The 20019-nt window shown below is 33.4% G+C and overlaps 1 protein-coding gene across 1 annotated transcript in view; it reads left to right on the top strand.

The window, feature by feature from the left end:
• The first annotated feature begins 6990 nt into the window (after nt 1-6990).
• Nucleotides 6991-20019, top strand: part of LOC141533509 (ATPase family AAA domain-containing protein 2-like) — a 60788-nt gene continuing 47759 nt past the window's right edge. The window contains exon 1 of the mRNA XM_074252428.1: nt 6991-7253. Coding sequence (XP_074108529.1) covers nt 7176-7253 — 78 coding nt within the window. The 5' untranslated portion in view covers nt 6991-7175. The remainder of the gene's footprint in view (nt 7254-20019) is intronic.

Raw genomic sequence — 20019 nt, forward strand, 5'->3', positions numbered from 1 at the left:
CGTCCCTGTTCGAGCGCCATTGAAACACTAGAATTTTTACTTCTATGAAAAATCTTAGTTTCCAGGCCACTAAACCTCGCGGATAAGAATTAGTCGCCTGGATTTCGTTTATAATTTCGGTCCACTGCCCTTGGGATATTCCGCTCCCGTATTTATGATGGTCTTTTGTTTTAAGAAAGCTCGATTAGATAGATTATAGGACAGAAGTTACCATGTGTGCCAGTTAAATTTATTTTACTTACTTACAAATGTTACTGTGCAGATGGTCCTTCTTCCGTGGTTGGTGTTTTAATTAATTAGATGGAATTACGCAGTGTGAATAGTGTAGTGGATAAATTAACTTGATTGATGACAAAATTGCAACAAACTTAATTTTATTTCACTAACTAAACACTTGAATTTGTAACAGTTTTACCTGCTCAGGTTGGCCCCTAATCAATTTTATAAATAAATAAACATAACTAACAACAATATAATTATTAGGGCTCTACCAGGATTTTTAATCACGGTTCCTGGAACCGGTCCAGAGCTGAGAAAACTTAATCTTAGGGTAGAGAGAGTGGAGGAAGGTGCTGTTGAATAATAAATAATTAATTAACAAGATCGATCGATATTTATTAACAATAAAAAAAAACTTAACAGTGGTTGACTCAAAATTAGTTAACACAATTCATTCACTCACACACTAACCACACTTAACAATATCTTATTCTCGACGAGCCCCCTTCGGCGTCTACCCGTTGATTTCTAACACGTGCCCCTTTCGGCGTCTACACGTGACGGGCCCCTTTCGGCGTCTACCCGATTTCTAAACCTATAATCACCCGCACAGAGACGAATCATATACCGGGCTCGTTGACTCGGCTCACAGGAGTAACAGCCCAGCGACGAAACATAGACCTAGATACTCGGTAACTCACACTTAACCCACACTTGTCTCACACTCACACTACTAACTAACTTTAATTAATAAATTTTATTTTATAAATTTTACTTTAATAAAAATTGACTGTAACTAATTTCAATTAAATATTCCAAATCAAATTATTCAATCATTAGTACACGGAAAAAAGTAAACTGTAATAAATGATAATCGAGTTGTAATAAATAATGATCAACTGATAAAAATTACCATTTCAAACAGTAAAATCGTGATTTTACTAGTCACTATATAATATTTATTATTTAAATGCTACAATTTATTGTTTACACGCTAAAAAATACTATTTCAAACAGTAATAATCGCTATGTGAAAGTCGAAAATGTTAAAGTATAATAATTAAGAACTTTGACTTTGATATTTATAATTTCGTATGTAAAAAATGATCGTATGATATTTAAAAAATATAAACTACAGTTAGTAAATTTTTATATAAGCAACGTCAATATTTACAAAGTAAAATGGTAAATTTTAAACGCAACGCTAAAGATGGAACTGTAATTATTGATGTGCTTCGACGGGTAAAATATACATTTTAAAAGTAGAATTTTTACTGTTTCAAATGTTAAATTCTCCCAGAGTGTAGGACCTTCCCCTTCTCCTTATTTGTAACGTTAATGCTCTCGCAGAGCATTAGCATGTACTACAGTTGAATCGCGTTATGAGTCCGGCTTGTTTTCTTTGTTTTTGAACCAGACTCGTGTTAATAAGAGAGAGACACAAGGAGGGCTCATAATGCGACTCGACTGTATTTTTTTTGCCAATGCGCATGACTTTTTTAACACGTGTTGGACAGCACCGATTTCAACACTGCCAAGATAGCCAGAAATACGTGGTTAATAAAACTCCTGACAAAAATGACCCTCCGACGTTCTTATAGCGTTGCGGTTAGGTGATAGTATCGCGTGCGTTAAGGTTACTATTCGAAACTCGGTTAGGGCAATATTTTTCTGAATTTATTTTTAAGGCAAGCGTAAGACTTCTTCACAATGAATGAATGCAAATGTGATTGAAATCTTATCCCCTCCTCCAGCTCCTCTAAAAAACTCCGAAAATAAAAAATGGAAAAAAAAAATATTAATTAAACAAAAAAAAAACAAAAAAAGACAAAATAAAAAAAAATTTTTTATTTATAGTTTTTTTTTATTGTTAATTTTTTTGTTAATCCCGATAGCAAATTTAATAAATTATATCCGAAAATAATATTTAAAACTATAAAATTTAAATAGTCAGGGTTGTTATTTACTATTATTATTTTTAAAAATTACTTGGCGTGATATTATAAAATACATATTAAAATGGCGATTTTTACTGTTTGAAACTGTAAAATTTATAAAACCACTGTTGTTATTTACTATAGTCATAGTCACAATTTACTCGGTACGATAGTATAGACTACACATTGAAATGGCAATTTTTACTGTTTGAAACTGTAATTTTTAAAGATGAAAGAGTCGTTATTTACTATAGTGACCGCTACTAATCACTTATTTTGGATATTAAATTATAAATTGTGGCTTTTATACTTTCTACATTTAGATTTGTAATATTTACATTTTTGCCACCCGATGTCCACTGTAAAGTTTGAAACTGTAAAAAGTAACCGGAATCCGAGTGAATTTTACAGTTTACTTTTTTCCGTGTAAATTAATAAAACGACAATTTTCAATTTACAATCAATTTCTAACTAACTATTACAGTTCTCAATTTTCCGATTGTTAATTGTAATTATTTTAAAATATTAGACGGATTAAAATTCCTCAGTAACCTATTGTCATGGTCTTAAGAATATAACAATAACTATTTAGACAATAGGTCTTAATACCTTGGATTAACTTTTGATAATTAAATAAATCACAATATAACTTCTACGATCACGTTCAAAATTATTAACATAAGTTTAATTAATTAATTCTGACTAAATTTTTACGGTGACAATTTTGACCCAATAGCTGATTTCTTGGACTTAATGTCCACGCCGATAATGATCAAATTCAGTAATTTTAATTTAACTACTCCACGGACTTAATCCCCAAAATTACTAAATTTGTCGTTAATGAATAAAATTGTTTTACAATATAAAATATTCTCGTTAAATAATTCTTAATAAAATATTCTTAATAATTAATTCTTAATATAAAATTCTTAATAATTTTCCAATCGTTTTATCAATTATAAAAATTTCGACACAAGTCGAAATATTCAAATTTTAATTGCTAGAACATTCGCTAGCTGCTTTGCTTGACCTTGGGTATTAGAACTTACTGCGACACAAAAACTGACGCTTGACCAAAATTCCACGAATAAAAATTTGTCGATTTTTTCTAATGACAAAAATCAATCAATTTTACTAAGTTAAATATTATAAAAATTACAACAATAAAATTAACGAAATTTTCGGATGTTAATTAATTAATTGATAATTTTTAGTTATTAAATTTTCCCGCAAGGTCGATTGAGAGATTTTCGGGTATAAGCCCCCATGAAAATCACTAAATCCAAAACTAGCAAATGTTCCACAATTAATCTATTAATAATCGTCCATTAAACGATCCATAACAATTAAATAGGAGAAGTAACTGGGCATTCAGTAAACCGCGGTCCACTTCTCTCCCACAGAGCAACAATTGATACCTTGACGAACAAAACGATGATCCAACTCACTCGTTGAGGATGAAGTCCTAGTTGTAGTTGGCTTTCTTCGTCTCGTCACTACTCCGGGGATCAGTCCTTCTTGATTTCCGTGGCACTCAGTCTGGCAGTCACACTACTTCTCCCTTTTCCACTGCATGGCTCACCTATTTTAACCCAAACTCACCCCCTCCTATTCTCCCTTTAGGCCCGAAGATCGAGACGCGCCAGTGCTATGTCGAATAATTATCGATATCCGGTGACTTATCGATTAAAGGTAATTTTACCCTGTTACAAATTATATTTATTATATTCGGTGACGAAATACAATAGATTTGTAATAGGAATATTTTACTAATATTCTAGGTTGTCGATAGTTAATTATTTATAATAACGTAATGATATTTTAACACAAAATAGTAGTAATAAGGATAATGTAAAATTAATAATTAAATAATAGATTTAATAGTTGTTAATAATTTTTGTAGTTTTGGTGAGTAATCACCTAATAGTGGTAATAGTGGTATAGTGGTAAGAAAATGACTTTATAATCTAGCGAGGTGGTTGACACCGGGGGTTAGATCGAAGTGTCGATCACCGCTCAAGTATCGGGGTTTGTGACCGTTTTCCCCCTCCTCGTGCCGTCTTGTGACGTCACGGGACTACCTATTATTTTAGCTAGTGTCGGTAACGAAAATTTCGGGTGGTAGTTCGCCAGGCTGATAAAGTCGGGACATTTTGTAGTGTCTCAATATATATATATATATATATATATATATATATATATATATATATATATATATATATATATATATATATATATATATATATATATAAATATTAGCTGTTACCCGCCCGCTTCGCTGGGCATTTATAGAATTGTATTTTTCGATCTAAACTTAAAATTTGATTAGAGTATTGTTTTGACTTTCACAAATTCCAAATTTCATCGAATAAGCATATAGCTTTTATCTATGAAATTATTCCAGCTAATATTCATTGTAACTTTCAATGTGCAATCACTATAATGTTTGCGTGGCCTTTCATTCAAAAATGAATAATAATTGACACGAAGAAAAAAATTTGAAATGAGAATTTGGAGTCTATAGGAGCTATAGCTTGGAAATTAAAAATTTTTGATGTTAGCACCCACCTTCGCAAACCCCTGTGAAATGAGCTATCGTAAAATTTTCCCATGGACTTCTTCTACATCTCTCACAGAAAATTCCTACCAAATTTGGAGTCGATAGGAGCAATAGTTTAAAAACGGGAATTTTTTATTATTAACGCTCCTACAATCCTCTTTGGGGTAGAATATCGTAAAATTCGTTCATGAATTATTTTTTCATCATTTATAGAGAATTCCTACAAAATTTGGAGTCTGTAGGAGTTATAGCTTGGAAATTAAAAATTTTAATTGTTAATACCCACCCCCGCCCCTTACCCTTTGGTGAGGTGAGATATCGTAAAATTTGTTTATAGATTATTTCTACATCTCTTACAAAAGATTCCTACCAAAATTGGAGTTGATAGGAGCTACAGTTTAAAAACTGGAGTTTTTCATTGTTAACGTCCCCGCGAACCCTTTTGGGGGTGGAATTTCTTAAAATCTGTTCTTAGCTGACTTCTACAGGGCAAAAGTATAATTCCTACCAAATTTCAAGTTTCTAGGTCCGATGGTTCCCGAGATATCGTGATAAGTCAATCTATCTATAGAACAGCTCTTATATATATATATATATATATATATATATATATATATATATATATATATTACACACAATTTACCATTTTATTTTTATCATTTAAATCAGTATAATCATTTAACAATATCAACATTAATATTTTTGTATATTTATCTGTTTTATGATATAATGGAGTTCATCCTTCATGATCATTTCAATACATATTATTGCAGTTATTAATGATTTACCTATTCTTTATTAAAAAAAGTATGATTATGAATTCCTACTGTCCCGACAATCAATCGATGAAAATCCATGTATTTGCCTAACATTGTGTAGAATAATACTGTTGAATAATAATTGTATAGAATATTAATATTTAGTAACTTTCTACTTTTATTCTAATCATTCCTCTGAATTTAGTTTACAACCGAATTTATTATTACACTTTATTCATTTTAACAGTTGTTTTAGCAACCATAACCATTGCAATTGTGACCATGGCAACGGTCACCATGGTAACGGTAACCATGGCAACGGTAGCCATGGCAACAGTACCCATATCAACGGTAACCATGGCAACGGTTGATTAGCGTGGGTAGTTGTGGGAGAGAGTAAGTTGGGGTTGAGTTCTATAATTGATAGGTGTCACTGATGGTTTTTTAGATTGAAGAATCAAAATGATATTCCCCCCCCCAAAAAAAAAGAGAGAGATAAGGAAGCGGGAAGAAGGCACGAGAAATAGCGCACGGGAGGGGAAGAATGAGAAGGAGGGGAGGTGGTAGCATACGTGATGGTTATCGAAAAATTCATTTTGGCTAGGAATTGCGCAAAATCCCTTCTTATCTCTCGTCTACGATGAAAAAGGAGTACCTATGCCAAATTTTAAATGAATCGGTCCAATAGTTTCGGAGATCTGGTGATGAGTCAGTGGTATTTCGCTTATATGTATATAGAAGAATGTCGCAATTGTTGTCGTACGACGTAATCTACGACACAGTGTAAACTTGAGCGATGTCGGTGTCTAAGTTGCACGACATCTATGGTTCAATCTCAGATTGTCTCAAAGATTAATTTAGTAAAATAGTACCTATTCATTTAGTATAAGATTAGTTAAGCAATTATCTAGCATGTCGATATTGGTGTCGTACGACATCATCTACGACACAGTGTGAACTCGAGTTATGTGGGTGTTTACGTCAAACGACAGCATTTGTCACTCTGTTTTTGACTGTCTTAAAATTATTTTTCCCTGGTTATTCCCATTTAATTAGGCAATTTTAACTAAATAATGTAATGAATCGAAAAGTCGCAACTAATGTCGCACGACAAAGGTCCGATATTATCTGAGCTGGTGAGGTATTCAATTTTTATTATTTACCCCACTCAAGATTTATTCTCATCTTTCTGACTTACGAAATATTTATTAGTTTGAAGTTACTTTGATATCATTATTCAATGATAGCTTTTCCTTAAATTGTTAGTACGACGTCGTAGTGACGCACACTACGACGTCGCAGTCATTCACCAGGGTAAAACGTGGAGATCTGATGAGAACTCAATTTTCGAAAATCTAGGTGAAAACTATAACTTCCCGATTATTTCAAAATCGTCGATTTTCTTAGCAGATAATAAAAAATGTAAAACCAAAATAAACGATATTCATACTAAACCGCGCCTTTGAACAATCACTAACTTCTATTTTATTTAAAAAGTCTTTTTGATTCTAAATTCATCAATTTGACATCTGGTTTTTAATGCGGTATAAATTATGAATAATCACTCAAGTTTTTTTATTACAATAGGTTTATGTTAAGAATTGGAAACAAAAACCTTCAGTAAAATTTTTAGCATACTTGGCATCAAAAACAGTTGGATACTGTGGTAGTGATCTTCAAGCTTTATGTGCAGAGGCAGTAATGAGTTGTGTTAGGAGACACTATCCTCAAATTTATTTGTCTAAGACTAAATTGAATATCAACGAAAAATCATTAAAGGTCAGTTTTATAAAATATTATTTGTGATAGTGTGTAAGCTAAAAACCAACTGGCATACCTCAAATATGAGAGGCGATATACCATGTTTCAAAATAATATGTGACTCAGATTCCTAACCCTAGCGGTTTAGGCACCACCGTCAAAACTCCGAGTAAACTTGGCTGAAACTCGGAGTATCGATGGAGTTTACGCAGCGTTGTGGTGAAGGAAACGCGGAGTTTCGTGTGCAGTTGCGACACGAAATTTCAGTGGAATTTTTTCGGAGTTTTTATCGAGTATTACACGTGTTTTAACAAAGTTTTCACGGAGTACTGCCGGTTTTCTCACGGAGTATCATCGGCGTTCTCGCGGAGTATCTACGGAGTATTGCAGGAGTTCTCACGGAGTATCTACGAAGTTTTGCTGATGTTTTTATGGAGTATCCACGGAGTTTTGTTGGTATTTTTTTCCAACAAGTTGTCACGAACGGAGTTTGTGATGGGGCGTAAAGGCTATGAAATAATGCCCAAAATCCAACCACTAGTTTCCGTTTGATAACTAAATTAATTTTTATAATTTTATACGAGTATATAGAGCGGTACATATACCGTATAATTCCCGAACCTTATTATGTTTACAAATAGTGGTTAAGAAATTTGAAAGGATGTTAGGATCTTGCTGACTTCGGCCTCGAGAAGCCTATTCTACTGTTTATGAATTTATGTAAATTAACTCTAAGTAAATCAAAAGAAAGAAGAGATTCAAAATTTCAATAGGTTAAGTTTTATTTTGGAGACAAACTTGTACATTTCAGGGAAACAAAATATAAATCATGCGTTAAAATGTTAATATGTATATAATAGAAAATTTTAGAATTAAATAGATGAATAGGTTACCTTTTTGACTTGTTGCTACCTGCTGAGACAACGTAGGTTACTAGAGTAACGATTAGAAACACTTTACTACTGGATGTTTACTCAAAATTTGACTTCGCGTTTCGCGACAATTTAAGATGCGCCCTTTTTGGCCGAAAATTATATTTTTGAATCAATGTTTTTCGCGGAAAATTTAAACTTTATATCAACGCTTTTTGCGGAAATTAATGCATACAAAGAAAGTAAATAAAAAAAAACTATTTAAACTATAATCTGGTTCACGTTTCCGACCAAATAAATTTCTGACTGATCAGTGATGCAGCTATTTGAATTTATTTGTTTCGTCGTGCAAGACTCACTTCCATATCGGTTCGAGGTACCTCGATCACCGGAAATAGAATGCTCTAGTGATAACAGATTACGTTAGTGCTCTTTAAGATTTTTGAAAAGCCTAACCACGAACATCAAAATAATGTCCGGAGCACAATAAAACTGTCGGCCTCAAGAACGTCGAGACTTCCGAAGATTACTGTAGACTGGTTGTGATAATCTTTTAATGAGCTTATAAAGGGACATCAATTTTGATGTAGTGGGAAGACAGATGGTACCTATGCGTTGGAAAATTCTAGAAGTCTCGATGGTATGACTCAAATTCATGTGCGTTTCACGTAATATTGAGCAACCATCGAACATGCACTAGAATGCGGTCATAGGCAAATACAGGTGCTAAAGGCGACACGATTCTTCATCGGAAACTCGAAGTCTAACCGTTTTCCAAGACAAAATGTTGAATTTACTTGCGTCAGAAGGTAGCATCAAGTGTACAGCTATTATAATATTTAATAAATGTGTCAACCACTTAAGTAAATAAGCAACTGAAAATTAAGAAATACAAAAATCAAATACATATAAAAAAAAATGAATGGAAACTTAATATAAGAAAATTTAGAGGAGTGAAAAACAAGATGACAAAATTTGGCACGATATGACCCCTACATACGTCACAACGTAATTAAGAGAATAAAAAGTAATGAAGAAATAATTAATGTATATTGTTTTTTAAACTTCTCTGAAATCATATTAATAATATTTAAAAAAATAAATATTTAAATAAAATAAAAAAAAAAAATACTGGTCTCTGTGGGATTCGAACGTGATACTTTACGATTGGAAGTCCGGCACGTTACTAACTAACACCAGTTGAATTTATAAGTTTATAGCTTTTTCGTTTTATTTAGATTCAGTTGATATAATCACTGGAAAAATGGTCAAGTCCTATCGCAAATACTATAAACTCGAAATTGATACTGTACGACATGTCAAGATACATTATAAGTATAATGCTTATGCGTGTTAGTATAGCTTGTAACTTTCTTCTCAACGTTTTATCAAGTATTTATTAATATCTATTACATATAACTAAGAATTGAAATAAATTAGTCATTTTTTCAATAAAAACTCTCCGAGAATACTATAGAAAAACTCCGCTAGAATACTGGTAATTCTCCGTGTATACTCTGCGAATACTTGACTGAAATTTCATCAGAAATACGTCCTGAAAACACCGACAAAACTCCAATGAAACCCTGCGATAACACCAAAAAAATTCCGCAAATACTTCACTAGAACACTGATGATACTCCTTGTATGCTCCACGAAAACTCCACCAATACTCCGCGAAAACTCCACCAATACTCCATGAATTCTCAGCAGATACTCCGTGACAACACCGACAATATTCCGTGAATACTCTATTAAAACACTTGCAATACTCCAAGAAAAACCCGACAGAACGCCGTTAAAATCTTGTGTCGTGACTGTACACAATACTCCGCGTTACCTCCGCTAAAACACCGCCTAAACTCCGTCGGTATCCCGAGAAAACTCTATGACGGAGTATACTCTGCAGAAACTCCGTGTTTCTTCCGAGTTTTCACCGGGTCATCAATACCGTTGGAGAAAGTAAAAATTATTTCATTGATATGTTTACGTACTTCCGTTTGGAAACATCATACTGTTTAATCATGAAACTTAAATTTGGCGTTATATCTCCTTGTCTCGGTAACTTTCGAGACATTTGATTCGAACTAATTAAATATCCATTAGTTCAGTCTGCGTGCAAGAACATGGTAACTGAGGGCTAATTTTGACCAAAGTGCTCCGCTTGTAACAATAGTAAATTACATACCTAGGCCAGTAAAATAAGAAAAGTCTTAGATCACAAGTAACTGTTGGTTGAGGCAGAGCCGAGGCTGACAAGCATGTAGTCTGAGGCTTTACCTTTTACTGGCCAAGGAGTGTATACTATTTTTTTGCTCGATGTAGCCAGAATATAGCCACTCCATTTTAGGGAGCCATTCAGGGACTAGAAAGTTGCTATTCCGGTCAGAGGGCAGAAAATTTTTTATTTTCAGAGACGAAAAAAAAATTGTTTGCATTTTTAAAAACATACCGAGGTTTGCTTGAAATTTATTTGGTAGTTCAAAATATGCTTTCAATGTTGGATAATTATCGATCATTTAATCAATTATTCAAGAGTGACAACATGATAAAGTTAACTGTCAGTAACGCGCACCCTCACGCTGCGAAAACTAAATCTGTTCTCACTATTTGGGTGGCTCTTCGCCCAAGATTTTCATGCACATGACAGTAAATAATTACAATTATGATTATATTACTAGTGTAATCACAAAAAGAGGGAGCGAGTGTTCTAAGTGCTGGACGTGTGTTTTTAGCTCTGTAGTTTTTTATGCTTTCTCAGTATTTAGTAACTAGTTGTTTCTCTTGGTTTGTTATAGTTATTAGCTATTTTTTCTGGTGAACTTGATGTGATAAAAGTATTTGCTGTGTAAATTTTATTTGCACCGTATTTTTGACTATTAAAATTCAGAACCTCGTGTTTATTAGTCATTGATCATTAGGGTGGTCCTTATGTTGGGTTTTTTGAAATTTTTTTTCACGATAGTTCAAAATCGGTTCAAAATCTATAAAAAAAAAATCATGCCAAGTTATAGCTCTTAATTTTAATATTAACCCGCGCCCCCCGACGGTCAAAGTTTTAAAGGAAAATAACATGGGAAAAGTTATATTTTTACTTTGGAATTTTTTACGTCATAAACTAACCAACAAATCACATCAAAAAATATTTTTTCTAATGCAAAATTTAACGGTCTACAAAAAAGGTCTCTTATCATTTTTTGATAATTCTAACGGTTTTGAAGTTATTCGAGGTCTAAATTGAAACTATAATCTTTTTCATAGTTTCTTCTGGTCATTTAATAATTCAACAATCATAGACGGGTTATTATTCATATTAGATTACTTTTTTTACTTATGCATGTAATTTTGAACTATAATTTACGTGAAAAGTATTAATCAATTAAAGAAGTGTATTATTAATATTTTAATGAATCGAAAATGTACAAACATTACCATTTTTATTTTTAAGTACAGATACTTTCATGAAGTTTTTACATTAGTTTTTTTAAGTGCGTCAGGAAACATTTGACGATGATCTTTAACCAATTGTAACACGTATTGCATTTGTTTTTCATCCTTAGTATAACGATTACAAAAATCTTGCACTAGTTTAACTCCTCTTTCAGCACAGTCATTCACAACCGATAGTTTTTTAGCGAATCGTAATGCAGTTTTATAGTGTTCATTATGAGCCCATTCAGAAGGATGAATCTTTAAAAATTTTGTTTGTAACTCGAATCTATTGAAAAAATTGATCGATTCTGCAGTTACGAAAAAGTCAATATCATTATATAATAATTCAGTTATGCTCATAGTTTGAAAGCGTTTAACACTACATTTTTCACTAGTATAATCCAAGTCTTCTTCCGGAATATCATCAATCACAATTGTTTCTTCTTCTTTACGCAGCTTAGCGACAATTTTTAATTTTGTTTCTTGTGAAACTTCATCAAAAATAGCCATGATTGCTAATTCTGGTGATAAATACCACAAGTGATTCATAAATCTACTAATTGCCACAGTAGCAAGATTACTGTTGATTGCCTTAAAGTTGTTGAGTTCTTTTATAAACTGTAGATCATGGTACGGAGCTTTGACACTATTTGACGACGAAAACCAAGCTTTAACATAAACCATTGTCACAAAAACACATATTTGCCGTAGTTTATTATCTTCACCTTTTTTCAATGACAATTGCTCCCGAAGCATGTACATTTTCAATATATAAATAGCTTTTGCCATCCATCGTGCATGGTGACAAGCTCCTGGCTTACGAAAACTAAATTTTTCGGGGATGACACCGATAAAAACTAAAGTAAGCTCTAATAACTCTTTGTAATCATCACGAGGCAGTTGTGATGCAAGAGTTTCAGTCGCAAAAGTTCTAATAGATTCAATTTTTTCATTTGTCAAGATATTATCATTTTTCGGATCATCTAAACCTGTTTTGTAACTGAGTTTATTTAAATCTCCCCATTGCTTTTGGAATCGGATAAAAAGTGGAACATTAGGACCAACAGTATTTGGAAAAACAGCTTCGAAGACATATCTTAGGACTATTTCAAATATATGATGCCTACATGGAAGATATAACAAATCTCTTTCTAACAATTTTTCCAGTAATGCAGCAGCACCATTACGAAGGCCTAAATTTGAAGGAGTAGTGTCACAGCATATTGCTTTTACAGATATGTCGAATCCCCAGTCACATAATGTCTTATGAACTACAGAAGCTTGTGTCATTTCAGTTCCATCTTCACTCGTTGGTACACCTAACATAATTTCTTTACTTTCTGAAGTAATTATTACAGGCAATCGATGAACAGTTTCTGTATTTAACAAATTAGGTAATAATTTTCCATCCCAATGTACAACAATAGATGATAACTTTAAGTCTTGGAAATGTTTTTTTATTTCTATTGATTTTGACTCTCGCATAGTAAGCCGACATCGGCGAATAGATGATCGATTGACAATAATGGAATTAATATCCACTTCTAATAATTTTAAATCGATAAGCGACTGACAAATAGCTGTAGTTATAAACACAGCATCTCTGTCGCTTACTTTACAACGGTCAAAAGTAGCTACAACTCTTTCGTTGAGAATATTGTTAGTTCCTCTTATATTTCTTGATTTAAATTGGCCGGCAGTAGTTGGAATGTATACTTCTCCACTAGAGACTGATTGAGCACTTCCTTGGCTTGATAAGAGTTCAACGTTTTTGTCTACAAAAAAGGATAATGATAAGACAAAAAATATCTTCACTATAAAATAATAAAATATCAATGAGTAAGTTGATTATTATACTTTACCAAATAATGATTTTTCTTTTTCACTTTCCAATTTTCGTTTTTCGAAATCCAATTGTTTCTCTAATTTTTTAACACCAATTACATCGTCATCGTATTACGTCTTAATATTTGCAATAAAACCAATTCGTTCATCTGATCTCTGATTATTCAAGAATTCTTTGGAATTTTCATCAACCATTTCAAATACATTTGACGGTGCGATGTCAAATAATTTTTTTAATGAACAGAAAAATTCATTTTGTTTTTTCACAGCAACTTCACTCCGATTTCTATGTTTAAGAAGTATGCGCCACTCATCATACAGTTTTTTCAACTTATCTCGACATCTTTGCACATCTTGAACGGGAATTCGAGCTTTCTTCCAAAACACAATAATTTCATCAATCACTGCAGCAACACTATCTGTGATAGTATTATTTAAAATACGTGTATAAAAAAATAACACTTTCAAAGCTTGCAATTTCGATGGTAATTTGTTACCTACGATTTGAACGTCAACATCACCAATCAAAAAAATGTTTTGACGTAAACGTGATAACTCCATATTTAACTGATTACTTAAATATCGGATAAATGAACTCAAAAAATTTATTTATACACTAGTCACAAAAATTAAGGGATATAAAAAAAATTCCAAATTTTTTGGTGATTTCCAGCGAGCTGTAACTCCGAGGAAAATGATCGCACAGAAAAAAAAAAAAAAGCAAATTGTAGCTCCAAGTGTCTAGTTTTTAGATATGACCATGAAAATTTTTTGTCATCGTCAGGTCTGGAGAAATCCTAAGAAAACTACTGAAAAAAAATTTTTCGAAATTTTTTTTCGTCTTAAAAAAGGTCTACGGGCTTCAAAAAAATTTTTTCAATTGTTTCGTTTAAAAGCTCTTTTAGTAAATTTAATACCCTTTAATTTGACGTAATCAAAAAGCCTGTACGATAATTTGCGGCGGAGTTATCGTCAATCAAAGCAAAAAGTTTTTTTGACTTTGGAAATCAATAACTCTGGAAATAATGACCGTATAGGAAATCGAAGGAGGGTTTTGAAAACTACACAATATTCTCTATAAGAAAACGTAAACCGCTTTTGAAGAAAAAATTTTTTTGAATTGAAAACTCGGACTGAAAAAAGACAAAAATTCGCATAATTAAGGATATTTGGATAACTTGGTATAACTTTGGATAAAATGAATGAACGAAGGATATCGTTGGTAATTTTCTAACTTCAAAGTGTCCACTAAAATCCCTAAGAAATTCAAAGCGCTGCGATTTTTTGTTCATAGTGCCCAGAAGCTTCAAATTCTGTGTTTTCGCAAAAATCACCATTATGAGCAATTTTGTGATTTTTATTCATTTTTCCATTGAAAAAAATTTTTTTTTTCAAAATTCTTTATTTTTTCAATCAAAGAGATTGATTTTTCAAGAAATTTGAAAAAAAAAAAAAAAAAATTTTTTTCGAAAATTTTTTTCGAAATTTTCTCAATTTTTTTCGACTGTTGTTTTACCGCCGGCATTAGCGTTACCCAAAGCGTACCACGTGGAGGTTGCTCGGTCGGATTTACGCTTCTCACACACACACGTGTGTGTGTGTGTGTGTGTCTTTGTCTGCGTGTTTGTCTGTTTGCAGCTGCCGAATGACCTCTGTACGCACGGCAGTAACTGCTCAGTACCGTGTATTGCCATCTCTGTTCCGAATCACAGCTCGTAAACGCTCTTGCATGTTGATGCATCGTCGTATATCACGTTGCGAAATTCCTTGCCAACAACGTAACAACGCTTGAGTCAACTGATGAAGATTGTGCAGTTGCGGATAGTCTCGCCGCAATCGACGCCCAAGCATGTCCCAAACATGCTCAATTGGGTTCAAATCAGGACTCATCGCTGGATGATTAAGCGTTGTTACGTTGTTGGCGCGGAGAAAAGTTCGCGTACGAACTGCAGTGTGAGGACGAGCATTATCCTGCATCAAAATGAACCGTCTTGCCCCCATGCGTGTGCGCATAGGCAGGACGTGTGGCTCCAGAATTTCGTCGACGTACCTATCGGGAGTCAACGTCCCACGAACGATGACCAACGGGGTTCTGGTATTGAAGGACACGCTTGCCCACACCATGACTGATCCACCATTGAAAGCTGTAACTGGTCTCGTAAAACCATCCCGATCTCGTTCTCCACGACGGCGCCAAACGAGAGATCGTCTATCGCTGCCATGAAGACAAAATCGAGATTCGTCAGTCCATAATACACTGGTCCACTGTCTACGACCCCAATGGTGATGATCATGAGCATAGGCCAATCGGGCTCGGCGATGTCGTGGAGTGAGCATAGGCACGCGATTTACGCGTCTAGCGCGTAGTCCTTGCTCTCGAAAGCGATTTCGAACCGTCGATGCCGATATGTGTTGTTGGGGAGGACGTTGTCGACGATTGCGAAATTGAAGAGCGATCGTGTGGGCATGCGCAGTAGGGTTTCGACGAGCATCTCGAATGATAGCTCGATCATCACGCTCGGTAGTGATTCGTAGTCTACCTTGACCCGGACGACGATCGTAACTTTGAGTCGCGTTAAATCGGGCATAGGCCCGACTGATAACGGACTGGCTCACTCCCATAGAAGCTGCTACTTCCACCTGACTGTAGCCCTCTTAATGGAGGGTAACAATGCGAGCCACATCTGTGGCAGCTAAATGTCGACGAGGCATATCAAAAGGTGCTTATCAAAGAAAAGCTTACATAAAATTCACGTAAGGAATTTAGGCTAAAAAGAAAACGTAAAATTCAAGTTTTGTGTGAGGAAAAGCCGAACTCCGCGGGGGTATATCAATTTGTTTTTATTGAATTTTTAAAATGAGATTTAAAACTAAGGCAGTTGTAGCGGACAGAAAAAATTGAGTTAATTTTTTTGACAATAGTGAAGCATTCTGAAGACGATAAAAAAAAATTAAAAAAAAATTTTTGATATAAAAATTTCGAAAAAATTTTCGAAAAAAATTGAAAATTTTTTTTTTTTTTTCAAATTTCTTGAAAAATCAATCTCTTTGATCGAAAAATAAAGAATTTTGAAAAAAATTTTTTTCAATGGAAAAATGAATAAAAATCACAAAATTGCTCATAATGGTGATTTTTGCGAAAACACAGAATTTGAAGCTTCTGGGCACTATGAACAAAAAATCGCAGCGCATTGAATTTCTTAGGGATTTTAGGGGACACTTTGAAGTTAAAAATTACCAACGATATCCGTCGTTCATCCATTTTATCCAAAGTTATACCAAGTTATCCAAATATCCTTAATTATGCGAATTTTTGTCTTTTTTCAGTCCGAGTTTTCAATTCAAAAAAATTTTTTCTTCAAAAGCGGTTTACGTTTTCTTATAGAGAATATTGTGTAGTTTTCAAAACCCTCCTTCGATTTCCTATACGGTCATTATTTCCAGAGTTATTGATTTCCAAAGTCAAAAAAACTTTTTTGCTTTGATTGACGATAACTCCGCGGCAAATTATCGTACAGGCTTTTTGATTACGTCAAATTAAAGGGTATTAAATTTACTAAAAGAGCTTTTAAACGAAACAATCGAAAAAATTTTTTTGAAGCCCGTAGACCTTTTTAAGACGAAAAAAAATTTCGAAAAATTTTTTTTCAGTAGTTTTCTTAGGATTTCTCCAGACCTGACGATGACAAAACATTTTCATGGTCATATCTAAAAACTAGACACTTGGAGCTACAATTTGCTTTTTTTTTTTTCTGTGCGATCATTTTCCTCGGAGTTACAGCTCGCTGAAAATCACCAAAAAATTTGGAATTTTTTTTATATCCCTTAATTTTTGTGACTAGTGTATATCAAAAAGGCATCAGTACTAGTAATTGAACGATTTTGATCAAGCTGAGAAATAAATGTAGGTTATGAGTAATCTGAGAATTAATTTTAGTGTTAGAAATTGAAGTAAAATCTAATAGATGACGGCATGATCGGTTTCTAAAATGTTTTTAACCAGAAATCAAAATTTGAAATTGGAGTTTGTTGATATTTGTACCAATAACAATAAAAATCGAGACAATAGGTCCCAAATTTCTTTTGTATCCAAAAAAAGTTAAAAATCTTTAAAATGTTCGACAGTTCAGGCTAAAAATATGAATTGGTGTTACTATTATTCCAAAGTTACAGTTACTTTGAAAATTTTCTAAACAAAAAAATCCAATGAGATTATAAAGAATAACCGGTTCATGATTTATGAACTATTAAATGACCAAAAAAACAGAAAAAACTATGAAAAAGATTATAGTTTCAATTTAGACCTCGAATAACTTCAAAACCGTTAGAATTATCAAAAAATGATAAGAGACCTTTTTTGTAGACCGTTAAATTTTGCATTAGAAAAAATATTTTTTGATGTGATTTGTTGGTTAGTTTATGACGTAAAAAATTCCAAAGTAAAAATATAACTTTTCCCATGTTATTTTCCTTTAAAACTTTGACCGTCGGGGGGCGCGGGTTAATATTAAAATTAAGAGCTATAACTTGGCATGATTTTTTTTTTATAGATTTTGAACCGATTTTGAACTATCGTGAAAAAAAATTTCAAAAAACCCAACATAAGGACCACCCTATTGATCATTTTGTTTGCAGTAGTAACATTTGTGCTGTAGTATAGTAACCCTGGCTCGGTCGCAAGCAGTGTTGACTTTTGGTACTAGAACGAATATCGACGGGAAATCAACAATGCCAAAGGCGAAGTGTGCATTCTTAGTCCACTGACTTTACTCTTAACCGTTGTGGGAACTAATTTGCTAGTGGAATTTTGTTGTTGGGAATTTTTGCTAGCGCTGGGACTGATGTTGGTGCATATGCAGCCAACGCATCATACCAAAACTTCAAATACATGGAATGATCTTTGTGCAATCAGGGATCGTTCGTTGGTCTCAGCATGGGGGCAGTCATCGCAGCCATTTCTTTCGGGTCATGATTTGATTTAGATAAATATTAATTATGAAGCACTACTTTGTAAGATAAAAGACGTTGTTTTTAGATCTCTCAAAGATATCAATTCCGGTGCTGTTAAAGATTTTATTTTGAGCTACGACTTTTCTGATTTAGATAATGCTTTAGAGGTTGATGAAACGTTGACTGCTTTCAACTCACTATTTAGTGATCTGCTAGACGCGGTTGCGCCAATCAAGACTATATCTGTTAAACGACCGCCTGTGCGATGGTTGACTGCAGAACTTCGTGCATTGAAAAGAGAACGAGATGTTTATTATCGTGCGGCTAGGCGTAATAATTCGGCCATACTGTTTGACCGATACGTCAGTCTTCGTCGTGAGTTCAAGATCCATCTTTCTGCTGCTAAAGACGCTTATTTGGAGTCTAAATTTACATTTTCTAGTGGCACAAGAACTTTTTGGAGAGAGTTTGATAGCCTAGTTCTCACAAGAAACGGAGCACATATCCAACAAGTGCCTGCATTGGACATTATGGTACTAAATAATCATTTTGTGGCAGTATCTGGTAGTGAGCCACTACCTAGTGTGGATGAGTGTATTGCTAGTGCTAAATTTATAGACAATGAAGCTCAATCTAATCTCAATAAGACTGACTTCGTCAGTATAAAAGAAGCTGTAACCAGGGTGTTGCCCAGGTCCAGTTAGCTACCCCTTTCCTCTTTAGAAAGGGCGCCACTGGGATTTTAGACACGATGTCCCAGAAACCGGGGAAGCATGAGAGGGGAAAGACAAGGTCGTGAGAAGTCCGAGAAAGGCTGTAAATAAAACTGAGAAAAATTATTTATAACAATTAAAATGATTTATTCAATCAAATTACAAACTTAACAATTTTCTTATAAACTAACTTAATTGTGAGAACCTCTCACCTACGTTGGTCCTTGCCAATTATTCTTATCACTAAATAACTAATTTTCCAAACCTCGTCACTCCGACGGAATATCTCAATATCTAAAATTTTCCTCGTCAACCTGACGGCATATCAATTTACTCAATTTTCACGTCAACCTGACGGATTCTCAATTAACCTAATTCCACGTTAACCTGATGGATTTCTAATTCTATCATTTATTCCTTAACTTATCTATAGCATCGTCCACCGGACGCTAACGCAAATTTTCTAACATTTATTACTACAAAATTCTCCGAATTTTTAATTCCAACTAACCATCAATTTTCCCTAACAATTGTTAATACAAAATTATCAATTTTACAAAATTAATCACTTGTCGATTTTTCTAATTAATTCATTTCATACAATTCCAATCACAAAATTTACAGAATTACTTTTGCCGAAATTTTCAACCAACATTCTCAACTAAATTTAACTAAATTTCTTCTGACAATTTTCCTTTATCGATTTCTATAATTCCCGAAATTCATCAAAACTCCAATAATTAAAATTAGCCAAACGGCCTAAATTAATCTTTCCACAATGCCAAAATTTTTATACATAAATTCCACTTGTCTCGATAAAATTTCTATCCCTAAAACCTTGAGAATGACCTTTATTCTAAACTACGCACTTGTTAAATTTTTACTAATTTTTCTGAATTATTTTTAAACTAAATTTTGATAATTATAAACAAAAGACCGAATTGAATTTATTAATATTTATTTCCAGTTACT

Source organism: Cotesia typhae, unplaced genomic scaffold, assembly GCF_013202065.1.
Source record: "Cotesia typhae breed Kobodo isofemale line unplaced genomic scaffold, CoteBio_Ctyphae contig_9, whole genome shotgun sequence".
Lineage (NCBI taxonomy): Eukaryota > Metazoa > Arthropoda > Insecta > Hymenoptera > Braconidae > Cotesia > Cotesia typhae.